This window comes from Apodemus sylvaticus, chromosome 1 (genome assembly GCF_947179515.1).
Source record: "Apodemus sylvaticus chromosome 1, mApoSyl1.1, whole genome shotgun sequence".
Lineage (NCBI taxonomy): Eukaryota > Metazoa > Chordata > Mammalia > Rodentia > Muridae > Apodemus > Apodemus sylvaticus.
Window position 1 is genome coordinate 206,879,279 of NC_067472.1, and position 22,060 is coordinate 206,901,338.

Below are 22,060 nucleotides of genomic sequence, written 5' to 3' on the forward strand. Positions count from 1 at the left end.
GGGCTCTACCACTGAGCCACGCCCCAAGCCCCTCACTGGGGGATTCTAGGCGGGGGCTCTACCACTGAGCCACGCCCCCAGCCCCTCACTTGGGGATTCTAGGCGGGGACTCTACCACTGAGCCACTCCCCCAGCCCCTCACCTGGGATTCTAGGTGGGGCTCTACCACTGAGACATGCCCCCAGCCCCTCCCTGGGGGATTCTAGGCAGGGGCTCTACCACTGAGCCACACCCCCAGCCCCTCACTGGGGGATTCTAGGCGGGGGCTCTACCACTGAGCCACACCCCCAGCCCCTCACTTGGGGATTCTAGGCGGGGACTCTACCACTGAGCCACGCCCCCAGCCCCCTCACTGGGGGATTCTAGGCGGGGCTCTACCACTGAGCCACGCCCCCAGCCCCTCACTGGGGGATTCTAGGCAAGGGCTCTGAACCTGAGTCACCCTCGCCCCTGTACAGGATTTGTTAAGTAGAACACAGAACAAAATGCACCAGTTTTTACAAGCACAGGTTCATTTATTTTTCCAAAGGTAATGCATTATTCATCTTATCCACAAGAGTCTAGTACTGATGTCACTAAGCCAGGATCAATGGTGACGTTTAGCAATAAAAAATTAAGTGTATTCGAGTATAGTGGCACATGCCACTAATGCCACCATTCAGGACACAGTGGATTTCTGTGAGATTACAGTCGGTCAGAGGTACACAGTGAGACCTCATCTTTAAAAAAATGTTGTGGGTATTTGGAGTTCAGAAGACAAATTGGCACTGTCAGGTTTCTCCCACCTTTGTTGGGATCCAGGGACCAAGCTTATACTGTCTGGAACTGGAGTTGGAGATGGTTGTGAACCAGTTGTACCGGGAGTGGAACCCAGGCCCCCTAGAACATCCAGTGTTCTTAACTGCTGGGACGCACACTTCTCCAGCCCTGTTTATTTAAATTTATCACTTTGTGTGTAAGAGCGTTTCGCCTACTGTGTTGTGTATGTGTATCACACGCATGCTTGGTACCCAAAGGTCAGAAGGGGACACCTGATGGGAATAGGGCGTTAAGGACGGTTGTGAGCCACCAATGTGAACGCAGAGACCCTAGTCCTCTGCAAGAGCAGTGCTCCACGCCCTTCAGTCATCCGGCTGTGTGAGTGTACACCATGTGTGTAAGTGACCAGAGATCAGGTGTGGCATCCCTGGGAACTGGATTTAGCTGTGAGCTGGGTGCTGGGAACGGAACCTGTCTTCTAAAGAGCCCAGTGCTCTTCTCCTTACCACTTGGGTCCCAGGGATGGAACTCAAGTCATCCTTTGCAATAGGTACCTGTACCCCTGAGTTGCCTTACTCAGCTCACAATTATGGTTGTTGTTGTTTTTTGAGATAGGGCTGTGTGTGTGTGTGGGGGGGGGGCAGGCTTGGCTGTCCTAGAACTTAGTCTATAGATCAGGCTGGCCACAAACTCAGAGATCTGCCTGCCTCTGTCTCCCAAGTGCTGGGATTAAAGGCGTGCACTACCATTGTTTGGCCACGATGATTTCTGACTAGTAAAGTTCAGTGCAATCTAAACTTGACTTTGGTGTTGATACGATTTTCATATTTAGTCAAAATATTAAAACTGTTTTTGGAGATATGGTCCCACTATGGAGCACTGGCTGGCCTGAATCTCACTGTGTAGATCTGGCTGAGGTTGAACTCAGGTATTTTCCTTTCTCTGCCTCTGGAATGCTAGGATTATAGGTGTATGACACTATGTCCAGCAAAAAATGCTTTCTGAGACAATGTTACAGGCCAGGCTGGCCTTTAGCTCCTGATTCTTCTTCCCGTGTCCTTCCCCCAGTGAGACCCTTGAAGTTGCCTCCCAAATGCTGAAAATAAAGACATGTGACAATACATCCAGTATTACTCAGACTCTAAGGCCATGGTCAATACATTTGACACCATTTTATTGCTTAAAAAAAAATGTATTCTGGAGTGACATTCTCGGCTTTCCTTCAGGACTCATTGGAGTGTTTGTTGTCACGGAGGGACTACCAGGAAGGTCACAGTATGCACACACACACACACACACACACACACACACAGCAGGGACATTAAGATAGTATTACATCACAATACTTTTGCCTTCAAAAAGAGAACTCTACAGGGCAACCCACTCCAAGACAGGTAGGCCAGAGACAGAGAATGGTATTCCTTGACTGGGGCGCAGAATGGGGGAGATCTGTGGACACATTCATATATGAGCATAAGCACCCCAGCAACAGGCTTCTAATAGCGTCTCCAGGAAGGAGATAGGGATCCCCGCCCGGAGTGTGTAAGCGGCCACCCCAGAGCCCTTATCCAGTCCACTTCTCCAGCGTCCAATGTGAAGTCCCTCCTGATATTCACATGACAGACTCCTTTTCGCACGTGGCACCGGCGTCCCCGGCGGGTCCCGGGTACTGTTTCAGGAGGGGGTTCCCCTCCTCTGTGGCCAGGGGCAGTGGATTCAGAGACGCCTCGTTCTTCACCTGGAGCAGCTCAGGCTCCGAGCTCGGCACCTTGGTGCTATCCACGTAACTCTGGAGCAGCCCGGCTCCGAAAGCATCGCCTTCCACATTGAGGACAGTACAGGACCTGTCCCTGAAAGGGGACACACAGCAATGTGAGATGGAAGGAAGAGGAGGCGGGTGGCCAGGGCCCAGGTGGCCCGCCCTCGCCCACTGCAAGGCTTGCTTTAGGAGACGGTCTCTACATAGCTGTCCTGGAACTCAGTATGTAAACCAGGCTGGCTTCAAATCAGGCTCTCCCGCCTCGGTATTATCGATGTCTAGTCCACACCTTGCCACACCAACCCCAGTAGAATCTGTGTGGCAAGTTCCACAGACTGAGGCATTAGACTTCAAAAGAAGGAGGGCTCCCGGAACCGGTTGTGAAACTCTCGGCTGGAGAAAACATATTGAGCCGTAGTTCTCATAGCAATTTTTCTGTTTTGTTTTCTTTCATTCCTTTCCTTACCTGACAGCCTAGACCATGATCTTAAGCAAGAAAGATGAGTACAAAACCAGCCCTAGAGATGGGGGGTCACTAACATGACCTCATCTCCAGGGAAACCAACGCTTTACTTTTCAAATCGTTTACAAAATTATGATGGATAAAAACTTTCCCAACAATAAAATTGCATATGGCTACACGTGTATCATCAGAGGTGGGTCTCAGTATATAGTAAAGAAAGCCTTAATAAGAAAGAATTAAAAGTTTAAGAGCACTGACCATAAATATTTATTAACCTGTTCTTGGGAAAATGCTGCTAGCCTTGGAAAACCACCTTACTGAATGCATTCTTTTAGAACTGTTATATTTTGGTGATTTTATATTATTAATGATGATGTTACCTGTTCTGTTTGTGATTCACTGAACATGTAGTTTTGGAGTTGTATAATGCTTGGATGATTTTTGTATTTTACTGTGCCAACTGATTTTTGTTGGTATTAGTGATTGTTTCACAGGATAAGGTTTCTAAGAGTTGCAGTGTTTGGTTTTTTTAATGTATAAAATCCCCTGCTTGAGAGCTGCAAAATACACTCAGATTCAAACGCCTCTGTCTTTGTTTCTGTTTGTCACTGCTGAATCCTTACCCACCTGGACTTCGAGAACCCCATCCCAGGGAGCCCCATACCTGGCTGGGGTGGTCCATGGCAGCTCGCCCCCAGTGTGGGGCTCGAAGCAGGTAAGCTTTCTCTCTTTTTCTAAAAATCTTTTTCAGGTAAAGGATAGGACCTCATCAAGAGTGCTGCAGACTCCTCGATAGAGACAGATCGAGTTAAGATGACGAGAAGGTAAGAATCACGGGGCACTCACAGTCCAAGAACAGAGGCCTGTGCCTGGCAGGGTTGAGTCATACGTCAGAAAGTAGAGGTGTTAAAACCTCAGAGAAGAGTTTGGCAGCACTTTATGACTTTGTACTGAGTGTCAGTCAGTGGTTCGCGGAGGAAGGAAGCCTGTCTTTAGAAGACTTTATTGCTAGGTTGGAAGAAGGACTAGGCAGGATGCTTCCTCCCTCTGAGGGCTTGGACATGTTATTGAAACAACAAGTATGAGAAAATGCCAATCCTCTCTGCCAGGAACCAATTAGATCAATCAGAAAAACTGGGACTGTGCAGGATTGCATCAAAGCATGCGGAGATGCCTCACCAGCTGTGGTCCAGGGCCTGGCCTATGCTGCAGCAATGCAAGGGCAATGCTATGTTCAGAACTTAAAAGGAGGAAGAACCCGAAAGGTTTTGTGCTTTCCTTGCGGCCAGCAAGGATATATGAGCCGCGATTGTAAAAAAAAAAAAAAGAAGAAGAAGAGCAGACTTCAAAAAAATAAAAATAAGAAAAACCAACCTCAAACTCAGAGATTCTTGTCCCTGCCACCCCAGTGCTGGTGTTAAGCGCCAATACAATCAGACTTGGCTGCTTATATATTTTTAATTTAACTTATGTATTATCATTTGTGTGTGGGGGTGACAGGGAACAGGATGTGTGTTTCGTGATGCGGTTGGTTTCTTTCCTCCAACCATCTTACCATTTTGTTTGTTTGTTTTGGGGTGTGTCTTTTGTTTTTTGTTAGGTTTAGCTCTGGATCTCAGGATGTAACCCTGGTCATCCTGGCATTGGCCCTGTAGTCCTTCCAGGCAAGCCTCAGACTCTCCTCCTGCCTTTGACTCCATGGTACTAGAAACACATATGTGAGCCATGAGCAGCTATGTCTGGCCAGTCTTTGAGGTCTTACAAGGAACCCTAGAAAGGCAGTGAGTCCTTGTAGCTTGCAATCATGACTCCTAGGAAGCTCAGTTCTGTTGTAGCTGTGGGACCTTAATCCTCCGGCGTCTCAGTTTGTCCATCTGTACAATGGGGAGTAGTAAAGTGGCTGCTACGTGGGAATGAGGCCCTCCCTGGACTTAGATCTCTCGCACGCATGACCCCTGGACTCGGCAGACAGGTGGATCTCTGAGCCAGTCTGGCTGACTGATGAGATCGTGTTCAGTTCAGAGAGACATGCTGTCACAAAAATAAGGATGTCAGGTGTTGCCACGGACCACCCAGTGATGAGGGGAGTAGTAATGGCCACTAGATTTTTAATCTTTGAAGCTGTATCTTAAGATTTTTTGTTTTAAAGATTTATATTTTATTTATATGTGTTACACTGTAGCTGTATTACAGATGGTTGTGAGCCACCATGTAGTTACTGGGAATTGAACTCAGGACCTCTGGAAGAGCAGCCAGTGCTCTTAACCACTGAGCCATCTCTCCAGCCCGTATCTTAAGATTTTGATGAGTCCTTTCCATGACAGCCTGACCTTGGGGGTGTATGGAATCGCCCTGATGGATCTTAAGGCTTGACCTAGAAATTTCTGACAAAGAGTTGGACTATTGTTTATGCCTTGGGGGAGAACTTTCCATTGATACCTTTGAAATGGTTTTTGAAAATTAACAGAAAGAATGCTGAAAGAAAATCTTTGTGTTTGAGGCCAGCCTGGTCTACATTGTAAATTCTGGGCTAAGCAGGGCTTCATAGGGAGACCCTGTTTTTTAAAAAACAAAAACAAGCCGGGCGGTGGTGGCACAGAGGCAGGTGGATTTCTGAATTCGAGGCCAGCCTGGTCTCTGGTCTACAGAGTGAGTTCCAGGACAGCCAGGGGTATACAGAGAAACCCTGTCTCAAAAAAAAACCCAAATAAATAAATAAATAAACAAATAAATAAAAAACAAACAAACAAATAAATAAGTACATGAAAAACACAATCCCTAAATTGCCCTTTCCTAGATTTCTCAGCACCCCCAAACTTCCAAAGCCCCACTCACACTAGCCAGTCCACGGCCAAGATCAAGGAGATGTCCTTGGCAGGGAGGCTGACTGCTTCCAGGATGATGGCCAGGGTGAGGACGCCCCCTGCAGGGATTCCTGCCGCACCGACGCTGGATGCAGTGGCTGTGACCCTGGGGGAGAGCGAGAGAGAAAGAGGTGAGACGGTAGAAGCACAGGGGCGGGGCTCCTGCCGCAGCGCAGCCCCCCAGCACTCACAGGATGGTGATGATCTTCACGATGTCCAGGGACACATGGTTCAGTTGCGCAATGAACACTGCAGCCACGCACTGGAACAGCGCCGCCCCGTCCATGTTAACCGTGGCACCGATGGGCAGGATGAACCGGCTGATGTGTTTGGCCACGCCATTCTTCTCCTCTACACACTTCATCATCAGGGGCAATGTGGCAGAGCTGATGGAGTTCAGCACACTGAGTTTGCCCGGGCGAGCACTCCCGGACCGCAAAGGCTAGGCCCACCCGCCTGCTCAGCCCTACCCACATCATCCAGAGTCCCTGCCCACCTCCCAAACCTCCTTTCCTCACCCCACCCCGAACTTCTAGTTCTCAAATGTCTTTCCCTTCACAACGCAGCAGGCTCCCAGGGTCCTGCTGAAACAGAGCACTCCTCAACAGCACTGGACTGTAGCGTGCTACCGCCGCCAACACCCGCGGAAAGCCGGGTGCACTCACAGGAGCTCGTAAAGACACGGGAGGCTGAGGACCAAGTTTCTTTGCGTATGTGTGTGTGTGTTTTTTTTTAAGTTTTGTTTTGTTTTTCTTTGAGACAGGGTCTCACTATGCATGCAGCTAGGGATGGCCTAGAACTTGCTACATAGGCCAGACTGGCTTAAATAGAGATCACACCCACCTAGGACTGACTGCCAAGAACTGGGATTAAAGTGCCACGGGCCGGAAAGTTTGAGAACAGCCTGGGCTAACCCGGTGAGAGCTTGTCTCAAAAGGAAGAGGGCTGGAATGTAGGTCAGTGGTTAAGCCTGTGGCTAGAACCCGCCAATAAGGGCCGATGGGCGTGGCTCTATGGTGGGGCCGATGGGTGTGGCTCTATGGTGGGGCTGATGGGCGTGGCTCTGTGGGAGGGCTGATATGGTAGGTCTCATCCTTAGCATGCACAAGGCCATGGTTCCAATCCAAAGTCCCACAAAACAGGAAAAATGGTCTTGGGTATTTGCTGCAAAGCTGAGTTCAACCCCTAGTGTAGAAAAAGAAAGATCCATCCTCCAAGTTGTCCTCAGACATTTCTCCATGGATGTACAAATACATTCAAGAATAAGCGTTCTTTTTCGTTGGTTGGTTTTGGTTTGGTTTTTTCGAGACAGGGTTTCTCTGTGTAGCCCTGGCTGTCCTGGAACTCACTCTATAGACCAGGCTGGCCTCGAACTCACAGATCTGCCTCCCTCCACGTCAACACTGTCCGGCTAAAAATAAATGTTAAAACAAAGCCGGGCAGCAGTGGCACACGCCTTTAATCCCAGCACTCGGGAAGCAGAGCAGGTAGATCTCTAAGTTTGAGGTCAGCCTGGGCTACAGAGTGAATTCCAGGACAGACAGAGCTGTGTAAGGAGAACACCCCCCCCCAAAAAAAACGAAAACAAAACGGCTGGGACGATGGCTGTAGTTGTACAAACATGAGGACCAGAGTCCCCACACCTATGCAAAAATCAGACCCACAGTACAACGTCTACAATCCTTAGCAGCCCTACTGAGATGGGAGAGAGGGATTGCAGAAGCTCACAGGAAAAACAGAGACAATCTCAAACAGGTAGGAGGTGAGGAGGGACGCCTGCAGGGGTCCTCTGACTTACATGCACACTGCACCGTGAGCTCACACACAAAGAAAAGGAAAAAATGACAGAAAGAAAAAAGAAAGACTGCATGGAAGCCGGAGAGATGGCTCAGTGGTTAAGGCCCTGGGCTCAATCTCTGGCACCCACATGGTGGCTCACAGCTGAAACTACAGACCCAGGCACCTGGGCACACTGCAGACACACATTCAGGTAAAACACTGATACACACAAAATAAAAAAATAAGGATTAAGAAAGAAAAGAAAAGACGGGCAGTGGTGGTGCACGCCTGTAACCCCAGCACTCTGGGAGGCAGTGGCAGACAGATTTCTGAGTTCGAGGCCAGCCTGGTCTACAGAGTGATTTCCAGGACAGCCAGGGCTATACAGAGAAACCCTGTCTCGGGAAAAAAAAAAATCCAAAAAAACAAAAAACAAAAAAAGAAAAGAAAAGAAAAAAAAAAAAGAAAGAAAAATTGACCAAAAAAAAGTAAAATAAAATAAAAAATAAAGACATCTGACGACACACCAAACGACCCCAGTCATAACCACAGGCACCCACTCCCGGTTCCTTTGTCACATTCGGTAACAGGCTCACCTCGACGATGTCCCGAAAGCTGTGGCCAGGGGGGTCATGATGCCCCACAGGAATCGATAGGGGTTTTTGCGGGTGAAGAGGAAGTAGATGAGAGGCAGGACCAGGAGCCCGTGGATGGCGTGGCCCAGCAGGCAGCACAGGATGTACTTGCCGAGTCTGATGAAGAGCTCACGGATGTCTTCCATCTCCACGATCTTGCCGGCCACCAGGAACAAGATGCCGACGGGGGCGTACCTGACCATCACAGAGACAGATCATGGCACTGTCGCAGCCACGCCTCATGCGCAGCACGTCAGCGGGCCACACTTCCCAACCTTTCCTAAAGTCCGGAGTTACGCAGAGCACCGCTCCAAGTCTGTCTGCTGAGAGCCTCAGAGAATCGCAGACCCGGAGACCGCACAGCTAGGAAACCACAGCCCGCGCATGCGCACACGCACACGTTCCCATCCCTACCAGAACAGCGACCTCAGTTGTAGACTTGACAGTGAATTAGAGAAAGAAGCACCCACCACTCTGAGTCATTTGCTTTTGAGGTTTGCTTGTTAAAGCAGCTGCTGTCACTCTCAGTAAAAAAAAAAAAGTGTGTCTGGGTCACTCTAAGTCACGGGTCTGTGGCACTTACAACATATCCCCACCTAATCCTTTGATCGAGGATGACTGACAGCCCACCAGACACTTCGGAAGTTAAGCGATGAGGGTCAAAAGGCCAAGGCCAGGGGCTGCAGAGGTGGATGGCTCAGCAGGTAAGAGCACTGGCTACTTTTCTACAGGAGCCAGGTTCGGTTTCTAGGACCCACACGGCGGCTCACAACAGCCTGGAACTCCAGCTCTAGGGGATCTGGTGCTCTCTTCTGACGTCCACAGGCAGTAAATACACATGGTGCAGACATACATGCAGGCCACACGCTTATCCACATAAAATTTAAATATATACATACCTATACACACACACACTCTATGTATCTATGTATCTATCTATCTAATTCAAGGCAAGAAAACCCTGCCTCAGAAAGTAAAAGGAGGTCCTACAGGTATGGTTTAGTGGTAGAGCCCCGCCTAGAATCCCCCAGTGAGGGGCTGGGGGCGTGGTTCAGTGGTAGAGCCCCGCCTAGAATCCCCCAGTGAGGGGCTGGGGGCGTGGCCCAGTGGTAGAGCCCCACCTAGAATCCCCCAGTGAGGGGCTGGGGGCGTGGCTCAGTGGTAGAGCCCCGCCTAGAATCCCCCAGTGAGGGGCTGGGGGCGTGGCTCAGTGGTAGAGCCCCGCCTAGAATCCCCTCCCCGGTGAGGGGCTGGGCTCAGTGGGAGCTCAAAGACCTGCTTTTGATCTTCACCACAGAATAAATAAAGAAATCACCAACCAGGCAAGGTAGTAATGCAACTCTAACCTCCAGGAATTGCCACAGGATGACGCTAGCTGGGAGGCATTTGTACACAGTCCCACTTCTGGTGCAACAACTCTCTGCGTGTCCTACAGCAAAGACTCCCATGATGCACCTACTGTCAGCCACGTCTCTCAATACCCTCCTGCCTTTTGGCTGTCTCCTCAGTTCCTGGTCCTTTACACAAAAGAGAGGCGCCAGTTCCCTGCCACCTGGGCAATAAGGGAGGGCTGGTTGGCCAAGTCCCAGCCACTCAGACGTGCCCAGGAATTTTATAAGCACAAATGCTTAAATAAATACTTGCCATTGTTTACTCTGAGCATATGGGACAGAGCAGGCACTAGCCCGAGAATGTGTATCGTTAACCCTTTGGTGACCTCTGAAGCAGCGGTCACGGCACCATTTTCTGCAGAGAAAGACTGATGCCTAGGAAGTTAAGTCTAACTGAGAGTCACCCACAGAGCCGGGAGAGTGCAGCACCAGGAGGGAAACCACGCTGTGTGGGAGGCTGCTCTGACCCACGCCACATCACCTCATCTCGCAGCACCAGAACCGATTATCTTCTTACTGATCAAGACACACTAAGGGGCAGGGATGTGGCAGAGCCTAGACACGCCCCACCCCCTCAAACCCCGACTCTCCCACCTCCCCCACCCCCGAATTAGGGGCTGGGGGCGTGACTCAGCCAACGAGTACTCGGCTCTGGGCTAGATCCCCAACACCATACACACAAACAGCACTGAATGTGGTGGTGGGTGCCCGTGTTCCCATCACTTGGGTCCAAGAGTGGGGAAATTCTGAGTTTAGGCAAGTCTGGGCTACATAGTGAAACCCGATTTCCAAAAATCTACAACAAAAAGGCATACATACCCAATGAGCAGAGCTGCTTTTTGTTTTGGCTTTTTGATGCAGGGCTTCGTTGTGTAGCCTTGAACTCACAAAGACCCACTGGCCTCTGCCTCTCTAGTGCTGGCATTAAAGGCATACACCAAAACTTGGCATTTTGTTTTGTTTTTCTTGAGACAGGTTTTCTCTGTGTAACCCAGGCTGGCCTTAAACTCAAAAGCTCCGCCTGCCTCTGCCTCTCAAGTGCTGGCATTAAGGCGTGTGCCACCACTGCTCTGTGCGTTTTGTTGTTTTTTAAGATAGTGTCTTACAGTTTGCCTCACTACTTTGGTACTGATCACGTAGAACAAACCAACCTTAAACCCACAAAGACTCATCCACTGTCTCCTAACTCCTAATATTAAAGGCATGTACCACCATGCCTGAATAAGATATTTCCACTTCATTCTAGGTGTATGAGTGTTTTACGAATGTCTTCTCATCACGTGCATATCTGGTGCCCTAAAATGCCAGTAGAGGGGCTCTGACCATGAGGATGTCCGAAATCAAACCTAGGTCCTCTGGAAGAGCATTGAGTGCTATTAACCCTGGAGTCACCTTTCCAGCCACTGGAAAGTTACTTTTTTTTTGTTTTTTTGGATTTGCTTTTTTCAAGACAGGGTTTCTCTGTGTATCCCTGGCTGTCCTGGAACTCACTCTGTAGACCAGGCTGGCCTCGAACTCAGAAATCCGCCTGCCTCTGCCTCCCAGAGTGCTGGGATTACAGGTGTGCGCCACCACCGCCCGGCTGGAAAGTTACTTTTCTTAAAGATTTATTTTTATTTTCCCTGTTGGGGGTTTTGCTTGCATGGCTGCATACCACATGAGTGCAGCTGCCCACACAAGCCAAAAGGGGACCACAGAGTCCCTGGAACTGGAGTTAGAGATGCTTGCAAGACACCATTTGGATCCCGGGTACCAGGAACAGGTCCAGTGAAGAGCAGCCAGGGCTCTTAACCACTGAGGTCTCCCCAGCCCCAGAAAAGTTCTATATGTTCGAATCTAGGGAGTTGTTATTACATTACTTTTCTTTCTTCCTTCCTTCCTTCCTTCCTTCCTTCCTTCCTTCCTTCCTTCCTTCCTTCCTTTCTTTCTTTCTTTCTTTCTTTCTTTCTTTCTTTCTTTCTTTCTTTCTTTCTTTCTTTCTTTCTTTCCTTCCTTTTTTGGTTTGCTTTGGTTTGTGTTAGTAGCCATCTTGTCTTTTCTCTCAATTTCTGATCTTTAGATCCAGGCCAGGTGGGTGGAGTTGATGTGAGACCAGATAGACAGGAGGAAAGCCAGAGGCCCCTGCACGTGGTTTTCGCTTTCATTTTCTAAAAGTCATTTATGAAAACCCAAAGGAGCCGGGCAGTGGTGGCGCACGCCTTTAATCCCAGCACTCTGGGAGGCAGAGGCAGGCGGATTTCTGAATTCGAGGCCAGCCTGGTCTACAGAGTGAGTTCCAGGACAGCCAGGGCTACACAGAGAAACCCAGTCTTGAAAAAAACCAAATCCAAAAAACCAAAAAAAAAAAAAAGAAAGAAAGAAAAGAAAAGAAAAAGAAAAAGAAAACCCAAAGGACAGTATTTATACCAGGGGCTCCTCAATCGTTAGAACCAGGTGCAGGGTGCTCGGCGCACCGGGGAGGCAGGCACTCTCCGGCTGGGTGACACCCTGGCCCCAGGTAAACCTCTCTCCCGTGCCTCTGTGGTACCTATACCCTATGGCAACCAGGTAAGGCAGGCACTGTGTCCATCCTCAATTCAAGAGGAGCTATGCTATTACATTAAACGCCCTGGTACATCTGCTTGGCTGTCTTCCATCATCTTCTAGTATGATCAAGGCAAATGTATCCCCTAGCACCCACAGACCACAGGAAGCTCACCGTTTACAAACGGGGAAACTGAGGCACAGAGACGACAAGTCCCTCACACAAAGTCACACAGCCAGGGAACGGTGGACACAAGATCTGAAGGCAGAAACCCTTGGACTCTAGGAAGCACATTGGGGGAAGCTCTCTCCCCCCCCCATTGTATCACACAATAGACATGGACACCCCTTGTCCCCAACACCTACCACATAATCCAGGAGACCAGGATCATGGTGGCATCGTTGAAGGAGTTGAAGAAGCGAATGAGCAGCTCACCCTCGGGCCCCAGCTTCCGCAGAGCCACGCCAAAGACGATGGCGAAGACCACCAGGCCCAGGATGTTCATTCCCTCCACCTCGCAGCCAAGCTTCAGGAAAGAACAGAGGTGGCACGGGGAGTCAGAGGTCAACCGGTCTGCACGGCCATTGAGTGCCCAACACTGGAGCGCGCGCATGCCCGGAAGGGGATAGGAACCCCACAGGAAGACCAGAGTCAACCAACCTGAACCTTTGGGCTCTCAGAAACTGAACCACCAACCACAGGCTAGACCTAGGGCTCCCTGAGACCAGGCTGGCCTCGAATTCAGAGATCTGTCTCTCTCGTGTGGTTAAATGTATGTACCACCACTATCATTTTTCCTTCATTTTATTTATTTTTTATTTATTCACTTTATATCCCAATCGCTACTCCCCTCCCAGTCACCCCCTCCTACAATTCTTCTGAGTTCCAGGACAGCCAGGGCTACAAAGAGAAACCGTGTCTCAAAAAAAAAAAGTATCCAGAGATAATCTTGAACTTTGACCCCTTTGCCTCCCACATCCCCGGTGTGGGGGTCGCAGGCGTACACCACCACTCCTGCTTATGCGCTGTCAGGGACTAAACCCTGGGCTTTACTCACACTAAACAGACACGCCAGACTCTGAGCTGTATCCCTAGCCCCAGAGGCAGCAGGCTTTTTTTGTGTTGCTTTTTTTTCTGACTCAGGGTTTCTCTGTGTAGCCCTGGCTGTTCTGGAACTCACTCTGTAGACCAGGCTGGCCTTGAACTCAGACATTTCCCTGCCTTGGTGTTCCGTGAGCCACCACAGCCAGCTTGGACTGCAGACTGGAATTTTTTAATGTGCTTCTGCATGTATGTATATCTGAGTGAGGGCATCGGATCCCCTAGGACTGTAATCAGACAGTCGCCAGCCGCCACATGGGTGCTGGCACTTGAACCCAGGTCCTCTGGAAGAGCAGCCCCGTGCGTAACCACTGAGCCATCCCTCCGGCATTCACACCGTATGTTTCTTTTGGAGGAAGACTCAAACAGCAAAGGGTGGGGGAGGGTAAAGTGCAAAGCCACACTCTTCCTCTGCCCTTGTCCTGCTCACCTGGACCATGGTTCCATTGATCTCTCTCGTCATACAGGCTTGCTGCAGACAAGGACAGAAGGATTAGCATCAACTCTCATCATGACGCCCCACTCCTGTGCTAGAAACAGCAATGCCCAAAACCTGCTCTACTCCAGAGCCCCCAACCCCTCCACCCCCAACTTTTAAGACAGTCTCTTATAGCCTAGCCTAGCCCAGAACTCCCTATGTAGCCAAGTACTCCCTATGTATTCCGGGAGTAACAGGTGTGCGCCAGCATGTCTGGTTTACACGGTGCTGGGGACGGCACGCAAGGCTTTGCACAGGCTAGGCAAGATCTCTACCACTGAGCCGCAACCCCAGGCTCAAGGACTGCACACTAATCAATCCCAAGTTTAAATCTAAATTTACCTTTTGGAAGATTCAAAAGACAAAGAGGGGAAGCGGGGCGGGGTGGCTACACTGGGCCAGGGGCAAGGCTGTTGGGCCTCCGCCCATCAGCTCACCTGTGCGCTGTTGTCTTTGGTTGCGCAGCTGTCTTTGGGTACATATGAGGTAGAAAACTGCAGATGGGGTGGGAAAAGAAATCAGTGTCAGTTGTCACCAAAACCAGTGTTCCTCACGTCACACTGGGGACAAAGCCCCAAGCCAGCCCAATCACCCTCAATCCTCCCGTTTAAAGACGAGGCCTCTGGTAGCCCAGACTGACGTCTAGCTCCCTATGTAGTCAAGGATACCCTTGACCTCCTGGTCCTTCCTCATCCACTTCCCAAGCACTGGGCTTACAGGTAAGAGCCATTCATGGCCGTTTCCTTTACTGAGACACTCGCTCCTGTGTAGCCTGAACTCTCTCCTCAACCTCAGCCTTTCTGAGCTAGTATTCCAGGTTCCACCAAGCATCTCCCAAATTCTCATTTCTTTTTAATTTGTGGGTGGTGTTTGCACACACTCACTAAGACACACGCCGCCCCGAATGTGTTTGGAGAACAACTGTGTGTTCTGAGAAGCACACTTAGGCGGCCGGCTCACACAGCACAGGGCTACCTGTTATCAGACCAGCCCCTACAATCTCACTCCCTAATGAGAAAGGCATGGATGGGTCTCAGTGCAAACCCAGAGCTCTCTTGGCAAGCCCTACATGCATTTCCCTTTTCTTGACCATCACCACTCCTCCCCTAAACCCCTTGCCACACCCCAGAAGACTCACGGAGCGGAAGGCGGCAGACACGAGATTGGAGGGGAAAATATTCCTGCAGAGATAGACACTGGTGTTAGATGCAGTCATGGGAGGGTGGGGGGAGGCAGGCAGGCAGGCAGAGAGGGACAGGGCTGGCCTCCTAGAGGGTGGTGATGGGAATCTCCCTTGGTTGCTTAAGAAAGGGGATCATGAAGTACTGGATTACAGTCACATTCTTCACACACACAACCCCACCCTAGATACAATTTTCCTTTGATAGCATCTCACTATGTAGTCCTCGCTGACCTTGAACTCAGAGGTCTGACTGCCACTGTGCTGAGATTAAAGGCGTGCGCCACCTGCCTGGCCATAAACATTTAATTACTTGGGGCGGGGGGAGCATGTGTGTCCCTACTTGTGTGCAGAAGTCTGTTTTCTTCATCTATTTTGTGGGTCAGAGAGAGAGCAACCTCAGGTCATCAGGTTGGAAAAAAAAAGGGTGCCTTAAGCCCTGAGCCCCGCCCCACCGCCAGAGCCCCACCCACTACCTCCTGCCCACACAGGGAACTCGCCCACTCTTCTACTGAACTACAACCTCAGAGCTATTTTTATTTTTTGAGACAGGATCTTGCTAAGTTACTCAGGCTAGCCTTAAACTGTTTAAGCCCAGCCTTGCCTCAGACCCGTGGTCCTTCAGCCTCTAGGGTAGCTGGAGGTATAGACAGTCTAACCCCAGCAAGCCAGCACACCTTTTCCAGGGTGTAGGGGTTTCAGTTGACCTCTTTCTGGCTCCAGGAAGTTGGTGTTTCAGAACCAAGGGATTGTGGGTTAGGGAAACACACACACACAGACACAGACACACACAAACACTAGGCTTTTGAGAGGCAGCAAGGGCAGGATCACACCGGGCCTCAGCTCCACCCCCCCGCAGCCATTTAATACCCTGGGCTCTTGCTTGAGCTACTTCCTGGAGGGCTAAGGACAGGACAGGGTGATCCCTAAGAAGCAGACTGGTGGGTGGGAGCGGGGACCTGGCATGATGAGTCGTGGCCTGGAAGGCTAAGCCACATGGCCTAGAACGGCTACTCTGGTCATGAATATGCATCTGTCCTTGCATGGCCACCCACGTGTGGCGGGTGTCTGCCACCTGTATGGCAGGTGGCACAACTACTGCTTTACAGAGCCAAGTCCTTTTTAACGGAAGGGGACTCCAGGTGTGTTGATGCAGGCGTGGGAAGAGCTGAGAGGTCAAGGTTTCGCAATATGACCCTGTCTAAAAACCCATAGAAAAATATAAAGGGAAACCGAGGCACAGAAAAGCAAGAAACTTTCTCAAGTGAGAGACTGTCCTTGTTCTTGGGAGGAGAGAGGTCCTCATGTGGCCCAGAACAGCCTAGAACTCTTGACCCTCTTGCCCCCCTCACTGTGCTGGGCTTGGCAGTGTGGACAACTATGTCTGACTTGTACTACCTACCTACCCTCTTTTTTCCCCCCAGGGCTACATAGAGACAGGGTTTCTCTATGTAGCCCTGGCTGTCCTGGAACTCACTCTGTAGACCAGGCTGGCCTCGAACTCAAAGATCTGTCTGCATCTGCCTCCCAAGTGCTGGGATTACAGGTGTGCGCCAGTCATCAACGCCCGGCACTACCTATCCTCTCACACATTGGCTTAAGCACTCACATGGCTGGGGGCAGCATTGAAGGTGGCATCCAGCCAGTGGTGGTGCATGCCTTTAATCCAGCACTCAGGGGACACGAGGCAGGTGGATCTCTGAGTCTCAGGAAGAGAAAAACCCTAGCTCAACACCCGCCCCCCACAAACACAAAAAGTAAGTGTTCCCACTAAGCATGCCTATGTGGGAGACTTGGGGGTCAGGGGAGCTAGGCCAGCATACATATGGCAGCTTACAACCACCTCCAACTTCAGTCCCAAGGAATCCAATAACCTCTATTGGCATCTGGCAGCACCAGGCACACAGGTAGTTCACACACATACATGCCGGCAAGACACTCACACACGTAAAATAAAAATGTGAAGAAGGGGCTGGAGAGGTGGCTCAGCGGGTAAGAGCGCCGACTGCTCTTCCAAAGGTCCTGAGTTCAAATCCCAGCAACCACATGGTGGCTCACAACCATCTGTAATGAGATCTGACGCCCTCTTCTGGTGTGTCTGAGGACAGCTACAGTGTACTTACATATAATAAATAAATAAATCTTTAAAAAAAAATATGAAGAAAACCTAATCCCTCGTGGGTCCGTGTGCCCCACAGCTAGCTTAAGGCCACGTGGGCTTGAAAGCTGGATGTGAAGTATTGTGGCTAAGAGAGTGGTCGGCCAAGTGTGAGTTCCAGCTGTTTTGAGCAAGCCTCAGCTCATAAACAGCCTGAAGGTGGGTGTGCCTGCTTGCCAGCCAGGGCAGGGCCCAAGTCCCAGCTAATCTCCACCAGCCAGAAGGTAGCCTCCACATGGACACCAAAGGCTCAGCCCTCTGCGTCATCCACACTACGGCCCAGAAGCAGAGGATGCCCTGTTCCCTGACTCACTGTTTCCGCCTCCCCCCCCCCAACCCCCCTCACCCCCCCAACCCCCGCTTCTCTCTTCCTTCCAGGAAGTCCCCAATCCGAAGATACTGAATCAGAGGCTCTCATGCCAGGGCCACGTGGACCCGGAGTCTGGAGTCCTCCGGAGTGAAGAGGGTACAAGAAGGATAAATGTCACTCTCCGCTTTGGGGGGAGGCACTGAAGGGCGCATCCAAGAGGAAATGAGCCGGTGGGGCAGGAGGGGGAAGGCACCGGAAGGCTGGCTGCCTGGCCCAGGTGAACTAAGTAGGGAGAAAGGCAGGGAACGAGAAGCTGTGACCTTCGAGGGAGGAGACTATCCTCGCAGGGACACATTCCTGTCTCTGGGAATCAGGCAGCCAGCCCCTCATCACTGGGCCTCCGACGGCTCGTAGGGGTAAAGGGGCAGCAGACCCTGAGTCAAATCCTTGGCCAGAAGCCTCATCTCTGCCCCCTTTATACCCAGAGAATCCCTCCGAGGAGTAAGCACAGCGTTTTGTCTGTTTTTGTGGTTCTCCATGGAGAAGGAGGGGGGCGGGAGGGCTCTGGCTCTTCTTAGGGGAAAACCTTGTATCTCTTATAACACGTCCCTTGCAAGCCGAGGAAGGAGGCCGAGGCTGAGGCGTGGAGAGTAGTCTGAGCCACTTGTAGCAGACGTGTTTCCAGTAAGCAAAATAATAATGCTCCTTCATCCCAGCCGCTTGGGTGATGGATGTAGGGCGCTAAGGAGTTCTGGGCTGTGCTTGTCTGTACTCTTGCCTCCAAAAAGCACAACACGACTAAGAGAGTTTACTATTTTTCCTTCCTCTAAAAGCCCTCCATGTCTAGGCCCGCCCCCAAATTTAGAGAACTTCCGTTAAATTTCCAAGAGATGTTAGCAGTCCTGTCACCATTACCTGGTTTTCCTAGACTCTAGCAGGCAAGTCTCAATTAGGAGGACCCAACCTCCGTCACTAGTGGCGTCACACTCGTGTAATCCCTGCACTCCAGAGGGGTAAAGCAGAAAGCCTGCACGCTTGCTCCGGCCCCTTCCCACCCCACTGCCTGGCGGGAACGCACCTCGCGAGATCCAGAAAGGAATCCAGCACCTCTTTGGTGGCTGTATTGTGGGCACAGGGGTCTACAACAGAGTCGTTGATGGCGGTGTAGGCGGCGCCCGGCTTCAGCACCAGGGCCAAGCCCACGCCGAGCGCCGACGCGAGCAACGTGGTGACCAGGAAAAAGAGCAGCGCCCAGGCGCCCACGCGGCCGAGCGCGCTAGGGTCCAGGCTGGCTGCGCCTCCGATCAGGCTACACACCACGAGCGGCAGGATGATCATCTTCAGCAAACGCAGCAGCAGCTCTCCCGGGAAGGCGAAAGCGGCCAAGCGCGCGGGGCCCAGCGCGTCAGCACCGCCCGCCGCCGAGACCCCGAGTCCTAGCACCACGCCGGCCACCACGGCAGCCACCGTGAGCAGCACCAGCAGGTTGGCGCGAAGGCAGCGGCGCACTTGGTCCCGGGAACCGCAGCAACCACCTGCTTTCGCACCCTGGTCCTCTCTGGATCCCAGCGCGGGGCCACCGTTTGTGGTGGGATCCACCGCCACCACCCCTTTGGGGTCAGCCTTAGGGGGATCCACTGCCATGCTGAGCCGTAGCAGGGGCGTTCCTTGTGCGCCTAGAGACTGGGTGTGACGTCCTTAGGACCTAGAGTGGAGGCTGAAACTTCGCAGCAGTCCTTGAAGTTGTGCGTCTACCGGATCTCGGAGACTGGAGGGTCCTAAGTTGTGTGCAGAGAGCTCTTTATTTTTCCCGGTGATGTCGAATCCCCGAAAACTGGGAGTTGAGAGCGCCTGGGTAGCTTTTTGTTGTTGTTGTTGGGGTAGGGAACAGCTCTTCAGACCAGCACGTAGAGGGTCTTTGATTCCCAGGAGGATTAAGGGCGCTCAGGTAGCTGAGGTCTTCAAGCTCAACCCAGGTGGCGTGGATCCGGGATGCCTGGCTCCTGGAGCCCGAGATCGGTGATCCCAGGACTAGGGCGCCTGGCTCTCGGACTCTTGGGTACTGCAGCCCTAGAAGGAGTGGAACGTTTAGGGCTCTGGAGAGAAAATCAGATTTCCAGATGAAAATAGGAAGCAGCCCGGAGATATGGAAAGTGGCGCCAAGGAGCCAATGTGCCACCTCCCATGCCGTGCCGCGTTGCTCTGAGGCTGCTGGACGGAAGCGACCAGGATTAAAGGCGGAGGGCGGGACTTGAAAAGGCGGAGGCCGGCTCGCCAACGCTGATTGGTTATGGAACATTCGGCGCCAGGTGGTAAGCGAGGGGCGGAACCAAGATCACAGAGGGCAACCAAGGCTGAATAACAATGCATAGCCAGGGGCGGGGCCGGGAAGAGGGCAGGGCCAGAGGGTGCAAAGGCTCCAAAAGGGGCGGGGCGTTGGGAAACTATTCAACCCACACCGCCCCCCATACGCACCTCACCCCCCAAACCCCCACCCCCCGTCAAAAGAATCTAATTGTGGGTAATTATCTGATAATCCTCAGCAGGACCCTAGAAAGGGTGGACAGATAAGTGACACACACCTTTAATTTCTGCTCTCAGGAGGCAGAGGCAGGTAGATCTCTCCGAGAGAGAGAGAGAGAGAGAGAGAGAGAGAGAGAGAGAGAGAGAGAGAGAGAGAGAGAGAGAGAGAGAGAGAGAGAGAGAGAGAGAGAGAGAGAGAGAGAGAGAGACCTCTGAGGTCCAGGTTCCAGGCATTGAATGCGGGGTCGGGGGGGGTTTGAACTCAGGTCAAATTAGTCGCTTTTCTCAGATAGTCACAGATAGGGTGCTCCCCAAAGGAGCATGGCACATGCAACACACACAGACACACAGACACACACACATACACACACACACAATAAATATAGCAAAAAATTTTTAAATAGCCAACTCACCACAAATTCCATTCTTTTTAATTCGGCATATTCTTTATTTACATTTCAAATGATTTCCCCTTTTCTGGCTCCCCACTCCCCAAAAGTCCCATAAGCCCTCTTCCCTCCCCGTTCCCCCCACAAACTCCATTCTTAGTCTAGACACAGTTACCCTCCAAGGGTAAGAATAACAGACTTAAAGAGAGAAGAAGGAGGAGGAGATGGAGGAAAGAGGCCTCCTGAACCCAGAATCTGGGTAAGGTGAGTCTGGGCCAGGAAAATGAGGTTAAAGTTAGTGGATCAGGATTGGCTGGGAGTGTTCTGGCCCCACTGCCGCCCCCAGTAAGAGAAATACTCAAACTGGTTCCAGCCAGCTCTTCGGCCCAACCTCCTACCCGGATTCCTTGGGATTTCATCAGTGGGAGAAAGGCCTGGGGCTTCCCAAAGGGTGAAGCAGGGCAGTGAGAGGCTGGGCTGAAGCAGGAGGACAGCCAAGAGTCCCTTCCTGAGCTCTGTTGACCATTTGGGAAATGCCCTGAAAAATGTCTCTTTTGGAAAGTCTGGTGCACGCCCGAAGGCAGAGCCGAGGGAACCACAGGGCTCTGTCTGTTCTACCCGGACCTCTCCGCAGCTCTGCAATCCTGACTATGGAAGGCTTCCAAGGTCATCGCCAGCCTGGGCCACAGACTTCAGGAGTAAAGATGGGTTTGAGGGGCTGGAGGGAAAGGCTAGCCTGAGAGAGGGCAGGAGGGCTTGTTGGAGGAGGAAGCAGGGCTTCTCTGTGTAGCCTTGGCTGTCCTAGAACTCTCTCTGTAGATCAGGCTGGCCTCAAACTCCAAGATCCACCAGCCTCTGCCTCCATGCTGGTATTAAAGGTGTACACACACACACACACACACACACACACCTGGCTTTTGAAGGGTAATGTCATTCACCCACTGGGATGATGACAACAAGGCTGAGGCAGAACTGTAACTCAGAAGAAGCTACCCTAGGCCACCTGTGGTGAGTGGCACTGTGACACCCTGTCTGAAACCAAAAGTTTAAGGAGGATGTATATAGGTTTTATTTAAAAAAAAAATTTTTTTTGGTTCTTTGGATTTGATTTTTTCGAGACAGGGTTTCTCTGTATAGCCCTGGCTGTCCTGGAACTCACTCTGTAGACCAGGCTGGCCTCGAACTCTGAAATCCGCCTGCCTCTGCCTCCCAAGTGCTGGGATTACAGACGTGCACCACCACCACCCGAGGACTACTTTGGTTATCCACAGGCTCTCTGCTTCTATCGTGTCGACCCTAGGACTAGAACTCCGGTCTTCAGGCCCAGCAGCAACTGCCTTTACTCAGAGCCTTCTCAGCCACCTGCTTATGGAGTCTTTCCGGCAACCGTGTTTCCTGACTTAGGAAGAAAAGCGGCACTCATCTGCACATGGTTCTGTTGTGTATTTGTTTCGGTTCCCAGAATTCACTGGGTTAAACCCAAGTCCACCCACTGGGCTGTACACAGTTCTGCTGCCAAAAGCCCCAGAGCTAGGGGTTAACGACTTAAACATCACTTCCTGCTGGCCTTTCAAACCCAGCTCTTTCGGAGGAAAAGGTGATTTCAGCAAGGTCAAATAGCTCCCACTGGGAGACGGGAAGCCCCCATAGCCACAGGGCTCCTGCAGAACTCTTACCTACAGATAAGATATTTGCATACAGATAGTCTGTGCATTCAGCAACTGGGGAGAAAAGAGGCTGGAATATG

General features: G+C 51.3%; 1 protein-coding gene across 1 annotated transcript; it reads right to left on the minus strand.

The window, feature by feature from the left end:
- Nucleotides 1-1,916: 1,916 nt before the first annotated feature.
- On the minus strand, nucleotides 1,917-19,625 carry Slc1a5 (solute carrier family 1 member 5). The gene is made up of 9 exons (XM_052172176.1): nucleotides 18,480-19,625; nucleotides 14,892-14,934; nucleotides 14,191-14,247; nucleotides 13,706-13,747; nucleotides 12,540-12,700; nucleotides 8,221-8,454; nucleotides 6,037-6,231; nucleotides 5,817-5,951; nucleotides 1,917-2,609 (listed from the first exon to the last, which is right to left on the minus strand). Exons 1-9 carry the CDS (start codon nucleotides 19,043-19,045, stop codon nucleotides 2,372-2,374), a joined length of 1,671 nt encoding a protein of 556 aa, XP_052028136.1. The 5' UTR covers nucleotides 19,046-19,625; the 3' UTR covers nucleotides 1,917-2,371.
- Nucleotides 19,626-22,060: the final 2,435 nt, after the last annotated feature.

What these genes read in the sequence shown, in the direction of transcription:
- Slc1a5 (XM_052172176.1), bottom strand. Translation starts at nt 19,045, where the DNA reads ATGGCAGTGGATCCCCCTAAGGCTGACCCCAAAGGGGTGGTGGCGGTG. An exon ending in TCCTTTCTGGATCTCGCGAG is followed by an intron (nt 14,935 to 18,479) that starts GTGCGTTCCCGC and finishes CTATCTCTGCAG; the next exon opens with GAATATTTTCCCCTCCAATC. An exon ending in CTGGTCTCCTGGATTATGTG is followed by an intron (nt 8,455 to 12,539) that starts GTAGGTGTTGGG and finishes TGTGATGGTCAG; the next exon opens with GTACGCCCCCGTCGGCATCT.